General features: G+C 41.8%; 1 protein-coding gene across 1 annotated transcript in view; it reads left to right on the plus strand.

Annotated features, from left to right (window-relative positions):
- The window catches only part of slf2 (SMC5/6 complex localization factor 2), a 79,483-nt gene that overhangs the window by 41,865 nt on the left and 23,580 nt on the right, over nt 1–14,038 (plus strand). The window contains 7 exon segments of the mRNA XM_078413380.1: nt 1,322–1,395; nt 3,758–3,895; nt 5,890–6,057; nt 11,473–11,575; nt 12,788–12,875; nt 13,213–13,354; nt 13,743–13,854. Coding sequence (XP_078269506.1) covers nt 1,322–1,395; nt 3,758–3,895; nt 5,890–6,057; nt 11,473–11,575; nt 12,788–12,875; nt 13,213–13,354; nt 13,743–13,854 — 825 coding nt within the window.

The raw sequence follows: 14,038 nt of genomic DNA on the forward strand, positions 1-14,038 counted from the left end.
GGGCGATGTCAAGTCCGCAGCCGAGCCGCACCAGCGATGAAAAGCCTGAGGGATGATCTTATAGAGGTGGACAAGATCATGAGAGGAATAAATTGGATAATGTCTCTTACCCAGAGTTGGGGAAATCAAGACCCAGAGGATATAGGTTTGAGGTGAAGGGGAGAAAGATTTAAGAGGAACCCGAGGGGTAACTTTTTTATTCAAAGAGTGGTGGGTGTAGGGAATGAGCTTCCAGAGGAGCTAGTTAAAGCAGGTACTCTCATTACTTTTAAGAAACATTTGGACAGGTACATGGAGATGATAGGTTTAGAGGATTATGGGTCAAGTGCAGATGGGACAATTTACAATTTTACAGAAGCCAATGAACCTACTGTGGAATATGGGAGGAAACTGGAGCACCTGAAGAAAATCCATGCGGTCACAGGGAGAACATACATATTCCATGTGGACAGCATCCATAGTCAAGATCGAACCCGGATCTCTGACTCTGTAAAGCAGCAACTCTACCGCTGTGCCGCCCTCTAATTTCTCTGAAGAAACGTCCCAACCCGAAAAAGCACCTATCCATGTTCTCTGCTGCCTGTCCCGCTGCTTTAGTCCAGCACCTTGTCTTTTGTTTTAAACCAACATCTGCTGTCCCTTGTTTCTGCCTGGAGAGTGCAGTGAATGAAATCATTTAAAACGTTTGTCTGGTATCTAGATTGATTGATTGGTTTCTGCCTATTATTCTAGCCTTTCAGGGAGACCCGAAGTCCATGTTTTGATTTATACTCATTGGCTGCCCTGCAATCAATTGATTGAGCCCTGCCCAACTCCAATAATCCACTATCTGATTGTTTGGAAATGCCTGGCATATAAACTATCCACTGATGTTTATTACAAACCTACTGATTCCCACAGCTAACTAGACTACATCTCTTTCCACCCTGTCCCTTGTAAGGCAGCAGCTCTACCGCTGCGCCACTATGCCACCCACAAAAAATGATAATTTGAGCCTGGTGATGGATGGTAAAGGGCCTTTGTTCTATCAAAGACTGTATCCAAACAGGAATCAGAATGGGGGATGGGGGGGGGCTATTACTGTTTAAATGCACTTAAATATAGCAAGTAATTTCATGGCTGTGTGATTATTCTGAATCTCCATATTCCGTGATTAACCTCAAACACTTTAACAAGCAATTAATTCACGTGATCAGGAGAAAAATCTCTGCTCCTAGACTTGCAGCGTGGTCTATTTTACCAGTGTGAAAATAAACTTCAATTTAGTACTTAACCTTTTATCCTAAAAAGTATTTTAACACCATTTCTTTTGAAATCCCAGTTCAGATATAGCAAGCAGACAAGTTATTCAAATAGCTTGGAACGTCTTCTTAAAGAAAAGAAGCAATCGGAGAGGTGAGTGCTCTTTATCCTTCTACCATGGCTGAAGTTGTATACTTGGAGCTATTGTCATTGGCATTTTGCGACTAAAATCAAAAGCCTTCTCAAAAACCATAATTTTAATCTCCTCACCTCCAATTACTATTCGTTCTCGGTTGAAATTTGTATTTAATAATTTAAGATTTTACTTTAATACTCCTTGAAAATATGAGTGGGAGGCAGGACACCTTATTTCAACACTTGTCAATAATATCACTGATATTTCAGCCAGCTCAGTAGTGATTTTATGCTTCAGAATGTCCCGTACAGTTGATATGGGGAGATACTGAGTGACGGAAGCTCCACAGAAATATAACAGTATTGGGGTTGATCGCTGTGATCAATCTCAATCTCAATCTGCCCATTGAGCAGAGTAGACTCTATTCTGAGTAACCTAGTTCTGCCCCTATATCTATGTCTTGTAATTCTAAGGTAAGAATGAATGTATACAGGTATCATTTGAATTTCTCTAACACGAGTAGCACAAAGGTAAAGCTGTTCAGAATAGTTAATTAGATATTTTTGTGTAGATTATTTCTGCAACATGTTAGCAGTTTTCACAGAATATTTCCTACACTCTTTCATTGTTTCCCTGGGAATGCTTGAGGTTGCTGACAAGGTTTAATGTAGTTTAATAAGCGAGTTTGGTATCGCGATAAACGCAAGGAATCATGGGATTTGTCAAAGGTCATTTGGGATGTAAAAAAACACGAACGCAGCACTGTATAAACCGTGTATAAATTGTTAACTATTCTACCAAGGAAGTAATCTAGAATTCTGTCAACTCAATAGCTTCCTTTCTTGTTCTGCTGTTCACGCACTACTTACACAGTCCTAGTTCAGTTCATTAATCTGCAATTATGAGATATTCAAAAGGATAAAGAATTTATTATTTTCATTTAATCCTTAATGTGTTTGCTACTGGAATAAGAAAATATTACTTGTGTTTGAAACATTTTCTTATCTTTATTCATAATTTATGTGTAAAACTATATTTAATCTGAGGCAGGCAGTGACTGTATCAGTGTGATGTGGGCTGATGCTTTACCTACAGGCGGTTGTGAATGTACCGTTAAGGCTCCGAGGAAAACTGAGTACAGGGTTGGCCCTGTGAAGGAGCTGCCAATCTGATATAAGACATTTAACTGCGAAATGCTGCCCTTTAGTATTGGATAGATTGCGTGGAGGGTCTGTGGTGTCCCAAGTTTGCGGTGGTTGCAGTGCGTTTCCCCAGCCATCTCGCCCAGTGCATGTTGACCAGCACAGTTCGCCAGCCCTTAGCAGAGGCTCTTTGTGCAGGTGTTACCCGAAGCCCAAAGGTTTTGTGGAGGTTCTGCGTTAGGATCGAGCACGCAGCGAGCTAGCGACAGGGCTGTCAGATCAGATCAGTCCAGGTTGCCGAGTGGCCGAAGGGCAGATTTTAATAGGTCGTTATTAAACTGTTCCGTCTGTGCGGCATCGCCAGCTCTCTCTCTCCTAGATCCCCCACCCCAACTGTCGACAAAGTTTGACTGAGAAAATGCTCCCACTCACATTACGGGTTGGCTCCACGTTTGCCCACTCGCTGGGGCGGGCGGCGCCTCCTTCAAAGAGAGCGAGAACAGGCCCCATCAGCTGGGGAGCTGTGACCCACTCCTGAGTGAAGCCTCTAGTTTGGCTGCAGTTCAAATGGCTGCTAATTCTCATAATTATCACCGCTCGGTCACCCGGACCCGGCTCCCAACTGTGTGCCCTGACAGACTGGAGCCAACCGCCGAGGTTAAAGCGACTGCATCTTTATTTAAGCCAACCCATCTCGAAAGTTTACCCAGCCTGTTTGAATCCAATCTGTACTTTCCAACCTACCCCCCACGCAGCTCATTCTCCTCGTTTCCTTCAATCCAGGAAGGTTGTTTGGATAGGAATGTAAGGACTATCTCAAATTGGTTGACCACACAATTTGTAGTTCGTGTAAATCAACATTAAATTTGAATGGCTGTAACTCAGGCTAATGCCAGGGATTTGATAATTGGCAGGTTCGTTCCAGGCATTCTTGCATTTTCAGGGCTGGTGCTGTATTGTGTCAATAATTTAAATAGAAACATTTGTGGATTTGTGCAGCTTGAAGTACGCTGTGGCCTACTGCTGACATATTTGACGGATAAATTTATTTATAAATCTCATTAAAATGTATACGCGGGTCTGTACACACACAGTAGCTCAGCTGGCGGGAATGTTTATCCCGAATGGCCCATGACCTGGGCATGCGCAGTTGTGATACCGAACTCACTCATTAGGGGGCTGCTGTTGTGTAAAACTGCGTTTCAGTCGAATGCTGATCACTTTGCACCATCCTTAGACGATATGAAACACTAAAGGACCTTAAGAAAAATGTACAGGATCAACTCGATTTGACACATGACATTAGTCGTCTGACTGAGGAGGATGAAGAACTCAGCATAGATGAAGGCATGGATCAGATTGCAGAGGAACACAGGTTAGTGACCCCCAACAACTGAAGAATTATAGATAGATGGGATGGATGACATTTGAGAGTTTTGTGAAATAATTTAAACTTGTGTCAAGTTGAGAGGCCGTTCATGTTTATGCTGGCCAAAACGTTCCTATTTTATTTATTCCAGTTCCTAACTTTCATAGGTTTGGACTCTTTACAAGCATGGCGAGTGCAATAGAATTTCTTCCCCCACTCTCAGAAAACACATAAATCTCCTCTATGAATGGATTTGTTAATTGATGAGTTTGACGTGGATTGTCCTCTGCTCCATGTCAAACCTATCATTGAACTTAAATCCATTTTGTATATTGTGATTAAATCTTCCTTTTCCTGTGATATGGTGATCAGAACTCTACGCTGTATTGTCATCTCAAGTTATTAAGTTCTTTGCACTAAGAATCCATGAACTTGCAACTATCGTCACAATTTTAATGGGATTACGAACATAGGCACTATCTGCACCTTTGTTTTGCATCTTTGCTTGAGATCTGCATGCTAGATCATTGAACAGAGAACATGCAGAGTCAGCATTTGCAGAGGTTTTCGAGTTGGTCTTTGTTACCCACTCAATAGCTTTTCACAATAAAGATCAATGAAGATTGGTGTAAATAGCCCAACGCCGAATGTAGAGAACTCTGTCTCCACCGCCAGTAACTGATGTTATTTACACAACACAAAATGAAATGACCTAAGATGACTTGTCTGCCTGACCTACCTGTTCCGTTGTTAGTCTAGCACCTTGTCTTTTGTTGTAAACCAACATCTGCTGTTCCTTTTTTTCTACATGGAGAGTGCAGCGTATGAAATCATTTAAAACTTTTTTTCTGCCTATTATTCTAATCTTTCAGGAGACCCGAAGTCCATGTTTTGATTTATACTCTTTGGCTGCCCAGCAATTAATTGAGCCCGGCCCAACTCCAATAATCCACTATCTGATTGTTTGGAAATGCCTGGCATATAAACAATCCACTGACGTTTATTGCAAACCTACTGATTCCCACAGACTACATCTCTTTCCACCCTGCCCCTTTTGCAAGGATGCCATCCTTTTACGCTAGTTTTTCCGTCTCCTCCGCATCTTTTCTTAGGGTGAGGTCTTCAGTCCAGTCCATCTGAAATGTCCACCCCCTACAATTCCCATTCCACCTGGCTACCTCTGCCTCTCTTTTTTTCCTCTTTCTTCCTTGCCTGTTTCCATCTATCGCCCAGCTGCATCACCAAAGTCCTGAACATGCTGGATTAAATGAATTTTACTATTCAATGTATCTGCCATTCAAACAGTTCTCATCTTGCTCATCTCCTTGGTCATGTCCTTCAGGATTTCGTAAAGTAAAAAAAGTATTGTATGGAAGCAAGTGAGTATGTGTGTACCAGGCAATAAGAGTGGCCAACCCCATGAAACAAATGTTTCCCAAGGAAGTATAGAATCAATATGGTCATAGTGGCATACAGCGTGGAAATAGGCTCTTCGGCCCAACTTGCCCACACCAGGCAACATGTCCCATCTGCGAGTCCCACCTGTCTGCGTTTGGCCCATATCCCTCTCAAATCTGTCCTATTCATGCGCCTGCCTAAATGTTTCCTAAACGCTGCTTAACTATCTCCTCCGGTAGCTCGTTCCATACGCCCACTACTCTTTGTGTGAAAAGATCAGGTTTCCTATTAAATCTTTCCCTCCTCACTTTAAACTTATGACCTCTAATTTTACTGTATCTGCCATTCAAACTTCTCATTTTGCTCATCTTCCTGATGATGTCCTTAAGGATATTGTAAAGTAATTTTGTAAATGGTGCACTCTTGGCTCCTGAAACTGAATTTGCTCCCTCCAAAGCAGAAGGCAAGAGAACATGTTCATTTATTTTAAAGTAATATTTCTTAATGATTCAGACAAATAAATGTAATGTTTTAAAACATCTTTTCAAAAATGTTTATCTATCTGAGATGTTAAGCTATTTTCTCCTTCACTTTGTGCGCAGGGAATTCTTACTCAAATTCTCTGTAAGATCAGACGGCATACCAGACTTGCATCCTGGAGAAAAGATTTTCAATGTTTTGGAGGCTGGAAAATATTTTAATCAGCATAACCTCATGTTGACTCAGAGTGAATTAACACCTCAAAACTTTGTGGAAAAGACTCTCATAAAGTAAGGAAACTATATAATCCACTTTCTCAACCATCTTGAACACATGGTTTTGTCCTTTGTCCTTTGAAAGGAATGTCTAATGCGTTGAATATCAGTTCTGGATTAACACCTCAACGTACGTAGTATTCATGTAAAAAGAAAATCAAGAGGTATGAACATTGAATTCTCTAACTTTAAGTAACTTACACCACCCTCTCCCCCTCCCACCCTAGTTGTTTTACCAGTTTCACAGTTCTCCATGATGTTTCCCTTGAGATCATACCTTCCCAAACCAACAATGAACCTACCAGGCACCGCCCTCCCTGAGGTCATTTGTGGCTGGCCCTGATTGGTCTTGATCTTTTCTCACCTCCCCTCCACCACCCCCTACTTTCAGTCTGAAGAAGGGTCCCGACCCAAAGCGTCAACCCATCCTTTTTCTCCAGAGGTCCTGCCTGACCCGCTGAGTTGCTCCAGCACCACGTGTCTACCTACGTGTTATTCGAGATTGGGGGTAACCGTAAATACACTTCGGTCAACTATTTTACACAGCTAAAATATTTAATTACTTGCAGAGCATTTTATTTAGTCAAGGCCTTTTCTTTAGAACTATTTGGTATTTATGGGGTTAGTGATATTCTTTTAATCGGGTTTTGACCAAACTTTTCATTTACAAAATTGAATGTTTTATTGTGTGTAGCCCACCGCAGTTGCTGCACTGCTGCTCTTGAGTCAGAATGTCCTGATCCTGAGAAACGAATGAATAAATAAAAATTATTAGCTGATGCATCACATCTGTACAAAGGGATTGTTGTATTCTCACAGATCCTGTTGTTCAGCTGTGTCATGAAACTGAAGATAGGCACAAAATGCTGGAGTAACTCAGTGGGTCAGGCAGTGTCTGAAGAAGGGTCTCGACACAAAAAGTTTTCTATTCCTTTTCTCCAGAGAAGCTGCCTGGCCTGCGAAGTTACTCCAGCATTTTGTGTCTATCTTTGGTGTAAACCACCAAATGCAGTTTCTTCCTATTCATGAAAATGAAGTCTAACTTCGCTCTCAAGGTGGAAATAAGGGATTGTGTTATATGGCCAGCATTTATATCTTATTCATATAAATTACTATTGTCCCATTGGTTGTAAGATCTTTATGTATACACATTCATCATCACAGTCAGTGATCACTCGAAGTCGAAGGTATTTATTCACAAAATGCTGGAGTAACTCAGCAGGTCAGGCAGCATCTCAGGAGAGAAGGAATGGGTGACGTTTTGGGTCGAGACCCTTCTTCAGACTCAAAGTCGAGCGAGCTTGTCCTCCTAGTGGACGCCTGTGCATTACATCATTTAATGTGGGGAGACTGGTGCTGACCTTGATGGAGTCAGTCCCGGGTCCAATGCATGGACTCCACCACGGTTAAGATTTTGTCCCTGCTGCATTCTTCTTCCGCCTGCTCAGCTGTTGTGGTGCTCTGCTTGTTGGCCAGCCGCCATCCTCTGCCTGTTCCACCATTGGGCTTCACACGTCTTGGGCTTCACTTGTCAGGAACATCTCCATCGACATGCCCGTCTAAGTGACCCTGCCAGGAGCATAGACCCAGGTGATTTAGCTCACAGGATCTTGGGCACGTGCAAGCTTCTCCACCCACGACAAGGTGTCAACCCTCGGAGAAGAATGCCTGTTCTATTTCATCAGCAGTGACTATGTTTTACAATGGTTAATTGGCTGTAAGATTTTTGGGGTCCTTGAGATTTGTTAAGGGTGCTCATTAATAATTTTCCTCCCATCCTTTCCTAACTTTCTCCTGTCCCCTTTTATCCCAGTTACATCCATTGTGCTATTGAACATTGGAGCAAGTGGGGTTATACATTGGCTAATTGTACAAGAGGCCAATACAAAAATGAAAAATGTTGTGGATTCTAGATATTGTACACATATCTGACTCTTGCAATTTTTCATTAGACAATAGACAATAGGTGCAGGAGTAGGCTATTCGGTCTTTCGAGCCAGCACCACCATTCAATGTGATCATGGCTGATCATTCTCAATCAGTATCCCGTTCCTGCCTTCTCCCCATACCCCCTGACTCTGCTATCTTTAAGAGCTCTATCTAGCTCTCTCTTGAATGCATTCAGAGAATTGGCCTCCACCTCCTTCTGTGGCAGAGAATTCCACAGATTTACAACTCTCTGACTGAAAAAGTGTTTCCTCGTCTCCGTTCTAAATGGCCTACCCCTTATTCTTACACTGTGGCCCCTGGTTCTGGACTCCCCCAACATTGGGAACATGTTTCCTGCCTCTAACGTGTCCAACCCCTTAATAATCTTATATGTTTCGATAAGATCTCCTCTCATCCTTCTAAATTCCAGTGTATACAAGCCTAGTCGCTCCAGTCTTTCAACATATGACAGTCCCGCCATTCCGGGAATTAATCTAGTAAACTTACGGTGCACGTCCTCAATAGCAAGAATATCCTTCCTCAAATTTGGAGACCAAAACTGCACACAGTACTCCAGGTGCAGTCTCACTAGGGCCCTGTACAACTGCAGAAGGACCTCTTTGCTCCCATACTCAACTCCTCTTGTTATCAAGGCCAACATTCCATTGGCTTTCTTCACTGCCTGCTGTACCTGCATGCTTCCTTTCTGTGACTGATGCACTAGGACACCCAGATCTCGTTGTACGTCCCCTTTTCCTAACTTGACACCATTCAGATAATAATCTGCCTTCCTATTCTTACCACCAAAGTGGATAATTTCACACTTATCCACATTAAACTGCATCTGCCATGCATCCACCCACTCACACAACCTGTCCAAGTCACCCTGCAACCTCGTAGCATCTTCCTCACAGTTTGCACTACCACCCAGCTTTGTATCATCTGCAAATTTGCTAATGGTACTTTTAATCCCTTCATCCAAGTCATTAATGTATATTGTAAATAGCTGCGGTCCCAGCACCGAGCCTTGCGGTCCCCAACTAGTCACTGCCTGCCATTCTGAAAGGGACCCATTTATCCCCACTCTTTGCTTTCTGTCTGCCAACCAATTTTCTATCCATGTCAGTACCCTACCCCCTATACCTTGTGCTCTAATTTTGCCCACTAATCTCCTATGTGGGACCTTGTCGAAGGCTTTCTGAAAGTCGAGGTTCACCACATCCACCGGCTCTCCCCTGTCAATTTTCCTAGTTACATCCTCAAAAAATTCCAGAAGATTAGTCAAGCATGATTTCCCCTTCGTAAATCCATGCTGACTCGGTACGATCCTGTTATTACTATCCAAATGCTCCGCAATTTCGTCTTTTATAATTGACTCCAGCATCTTCCCCACCAGTGATGTCAGACTAACTGGTCTATAATTTCCAGTTTTCTCTCTCCCGCCTTTCTTAAAAAGTGGGATAACATTAGTTACCCTCCAATCCACAGGAACTGATCCTGAATCTTTAGAACATTGGAAAATGATCACCAATGAGTCCACAATTTCTAGAGCCACCTCCTTAAGTACCCTGGGATGCAGACCATCAGGGCCTGGGGATTTATCAGCTTTCAGTCCCATCAGTCTACCCAACACCATTTCCTGCCTAATGTGAATTTCCTTCAGTTCCTCCGACACCGTAGGATATCTGGCCACTAGAACATCTGGGAGATTGTTTGTATCTTCCTTAGTGAAGACAGATCCAAAGTACCGGTTCAACTCGTCTGCCATTTCCTTGTTCCCCTTAATAAATTCCACTGCTTCTGTCTTCAAGGGACCCACATTTGCCTTGACTTTTTTTTTCCTTTTTACATACCTAAAAAAGCTTTTACTATCCTCCTTTATATTATTGGCTAGCTTACTCTCGTACCTCATCTTTTCTCCCCGTATTGCCTTTTTAGCTATCTTCTATTGCTCTTTAAAAGAGTCCCAACCTCTGGCTTCCCACTCTTCTTTGCTATGTTATACTTCTCTTTTATTTTTATGTTGTCCTTGACTTCCCTTGTCAGCCACGGGTGCCTCTTACTCCCCTTAGAATCTTTCCTCCTCTTTGGGATAAATTGATCCTGCAACATCTGCATTATTCCCACGAATACCTGCCATTGCTGTTCCACCGTCTTCCCTGCGAGGGCCTCCTTCCAGTCAAATCTGGCCAGCTCCTGCCTCACGCCTCTGTAATCCCCTTTGCTATACTGTAATAATGACACTTCCGATTTTCCCCTCTCCCTCTCAATTTGTAGAGTAAAACTTATGATATTAATACGTTCACTGATCTCTAAAACTGAACACCTTTATATAGGTTTATAATAACTTTATATAACTTTATATAACAATGAGTAGGAGAAAAACTGCAGATGCTGGTTTAAATTGAAGGTGGACACAAAATGCTGGAATAACTCAGCGGGTCAGGCAGCATCTGGGGAGAGAAGGAGTGCGTGACGTTTCGGGTCGAGACTCTTCTTCGACCAGAATAACATCACGTGTTCCTTCTCTCCCCAGATGCTGCCTGACCCGCTGAGTCACTCCAGCATTTTCTGTCATTATAAACTCCACTGGCTCCCCATCCCCCAGAGAATCCAGTACAAAATCCTCCTCATAACCTACAAAGCCCTCCATAACCTGGCCCCATCCTACCTGACCGACCTCCTCCACAGGCACACTCCCACCTGCACCCTCCGCTCTGCCGCTGCCATCTCTTATCCCCCCACATCCGGACTAAACTCAGATCCTGGGGGGACAGGGCTTTCTCCATCGCTGCTCCCACCCTATGGAACTCACTACCCCAAACCGTTAGAGACTCCCCCACACTCACCACATTCAAAACATCACTGAAGTCTCACCTGTTCAGTACTGCCTTCAACCACTGAAGGTCACCTCACCTTCTGTCTCCTTTCTCTGTTCATTTATTTATTTACTTATTTATCTATTTATTCATTTCCCATATGCTCTCAAAATCTCTGTAAAGCGTCTTTGAGTATATGAAAAGCGCTATATAAATAAAATGTATTATTATTATTATTATTACCTTATATAATAATGATTTGTCTAAAGTGTTGTTAAATAGTTCAGAGTTCTCAGTCTAGAACATTGAACAATACAGCACAGGAATGGCCCCTTTGGCTTACAATGTTTGTGTCGAACATGATGCCAAATTAAACTAATCTGTCTGTACATAATCCATATCCCTCTATTCACTGCACTTATATGTTCCTATTTAAAAGCCTTTTAAAAGCCACTATCTCATCTGCCTCCACCACCACCACTGGCCGTGCACTCCAGGACCCCCACTACTCTGTGTCTATTTTGTTATGTTTTTATTGCGTTTGTTTTTACATCAGTAACAATCTTTTAACTTGGATAATTATTGTGTAATGAGGAAACCATTGCATTATCTGTGATGGCTATTATCCAATGCTAGATTATTTAACATTAAGTTCGCTAATGGTAGTGTTCTTGCTTTTCAGTTCTGGGACCCGTCAACAGACATTTTTATTCACTAATGGGATTGTAAGCCAAACCTATTACACATTGCCATGTCCACAGCCAGTTTACAGACTCTTGTTTAAGGTAAGGTCACATGGAAATAACACTGGCGTTAGCATTGGTGGAAATCAAAGATTTTGTTTAGTTTTACTTCAAATATGTTACAGCAACACCAATCCTTTCCTGTGTGGAAATGTTGTGCAGTTTTTTTGTGTTTTTAAGATGTCTCTCAGCTGGGCAGGGAAACTGAAAACCTTCGTCTTGTAGCAACGTGCGATTTACTGGCACCAGCTGCTGTGTTATGTTATCAAACTTCTTAAGTTTTATCAGACAAGCAGTTAATCTATATACTAAAACTCTCTTTTGTTTGTTTGTTCCTGAACTACAGCCAAAATGGTACATGATAGCATGACAATTTTAGGCCCACCTTACTCACCGTCGTCCCTTTGATGCTAATGGCAGAGGTTTCATTGAAATCGATGTTATATATTTTAAAGTTATTTACATTTTAAAGTTTAAATCTATCTCCTAGGGAGGGAGGAAGGATAAGGGGGGTTGAGGGGGATGGAGTGGGGGGGAGGGGATGGAAGGGGATGGAGGGGGGAGGGGGAGGGTGGGAGGGGGGGATGGATGTGGGGAGGAGGGGGAGCAGGGGGGGGAGGAGAGGTTGCTGCACCAATGCAGGAGAGGTTTGGGCCCAACGGGTCCTCTTGGTCTAGTATTTTTTAAATTCTCAATGTATAGCATATTGCATCAAATGCCAAATTGTCAATTACACACATGACAACCGGCCGTTTGTTGAGAGGTTGGTGTAGGTGAGGAGGGTGCAAGAAAAATGGACATTTAATGCTGTTCAAACTTACAGCTATTGTTGCACAGAATTTTAAAACTGTAAACGAATGTAGGCCAGCAGTAATGGTGAACTGTACACACACAAAATGCTGGAGTAACTCAGCGGGTCAAGCAGCATCTCTGGAGAAAAGGAATAGGTGACGTTTCGGGTCTGAACCTCTCTTCAGAAATTTGATGCCCTATTTTTGTATCAGTTTCTTTGACGACATCATTTTTTGTCAGACTGTGCTTTTTGAAACCCCAACTACTTATTAATATATTTAAATGTGCTATATGTTAACCAAAGTTGCTGTTTGGATACTTGAATTTTTCTGTAAAAAGCTTCAAACCATATGAAAATGCTGATACATGAGGAATTAAGTCATCACACAAATTACCTGGGGTTGATGTGAAAGTTGGTAATATATGTTTTCGTGAATTACAGGTTTAAATTTTGCCTTGCAGATGATGACCATTCATTCCGATTACATTGTTTCGGTGCACATTTTCAAAGCACTTTGGGACATCTGGACTAATGCTGCCAATAGAATAGGTTGGTGTGCAATTACTGATTGAAAGTTCATCTAAAAATTTGTGTTTTTGTTCATGTTTGTGGGGGAGGAGAAAAAGCAACACAGGTTGGAGTGGAAGAGAGAATAGTAGATCTGTGTGGAAGTTGTGCTAGTAAAATTTGTGAAGAGGGCATCGTCCAAAATAGTGTAATCTGTACGCTAGAATGTTTTTTACATTGGTTGAAAAACTTTAGACTATTCCGCTCATGAATTTATATTCCTTTATAAGATCACTGATTATATTATGCTGGTTATATATCTGCTCAAAAATGGCAAGACAAAAATAAATTACAATTGTATTTTCCTATTTTCTGCTAGTTAAAGGTGGCAACAACGAGTTCATGGTTTGGACTCCAAGCCTCAAGGACATGGTTGCTATCTTTCTGAACCTAGGAGTACAATTCGACACTTTGTTTCCCTTGAAGCACCTTCAGCCAGACTTCACTGAAGCAGATGTATTGTAAGTGATTAATCAAATCTTTGTTGTTAAAGCTGTTTTTATTTTTTAAAACGATTCATCATCTCCTTGGTTGCCGTGCATCATGCAGGCGCATTGAAATTCTTCCAACGCTTTTGGTAGATTCAAGTGTGTGGTCAGTCATCTTTTTAAAAACTTACTTTAGTTTATTGTCACGTATACCTCCAATTCCATTCAATCGAGACCTATTAAATTTATACTTTTTCCTGAAGATTGTACCAATGCTCCGTTTTGGCCATCCACTTTGCCCTTTGCAGGAGATTATCATTGAAAACTAAGTTGTTAAATGTTTATAATTGGAAAAACTGTACAAACCATTGGCATGGGCAACAATGAGTAGATTTAAAATTCAATCTTCGTTTCGTTCCAGGTCTGGGCTCCAAAATGATAAGGAAAATGATCCAAAGGATAATGCGCCAACCTCCCAGAAAGAACCCATCTTCAGCTCTCTGCCAGAATTCGGCATAAAGAATGCAGTCAAGGTAAAACTCTTTCAATATAGTCAATAGTCAATAGTCGTTTATTTGTTACATACACATAAATGTGTAGTAAAATGAAACATTACCCGCAGTTGAACAATAAGACCAATAAGATTAATCAATAAAAATGCAATAACACATACAATCACAACCAACACCAAACAAAAAGAAACATCCATCACAGTGA

Source organism: Rhinoraja longicauda, chromosome 16 (genome assembly GCF_053455715.1).
Source record: "Rhinoraja longicauda isolate Sanriku21f chromosome 16, sRhiLon1.1, whole genome shotgun sequence".
NCBI classification, from domain to species: Eukaryota; Metazoa; Chordata; class Chondrichthyes; order Rajiformes; family Arhynchobatidae; genus Rhinoraja; species Rhinoraja longicauda.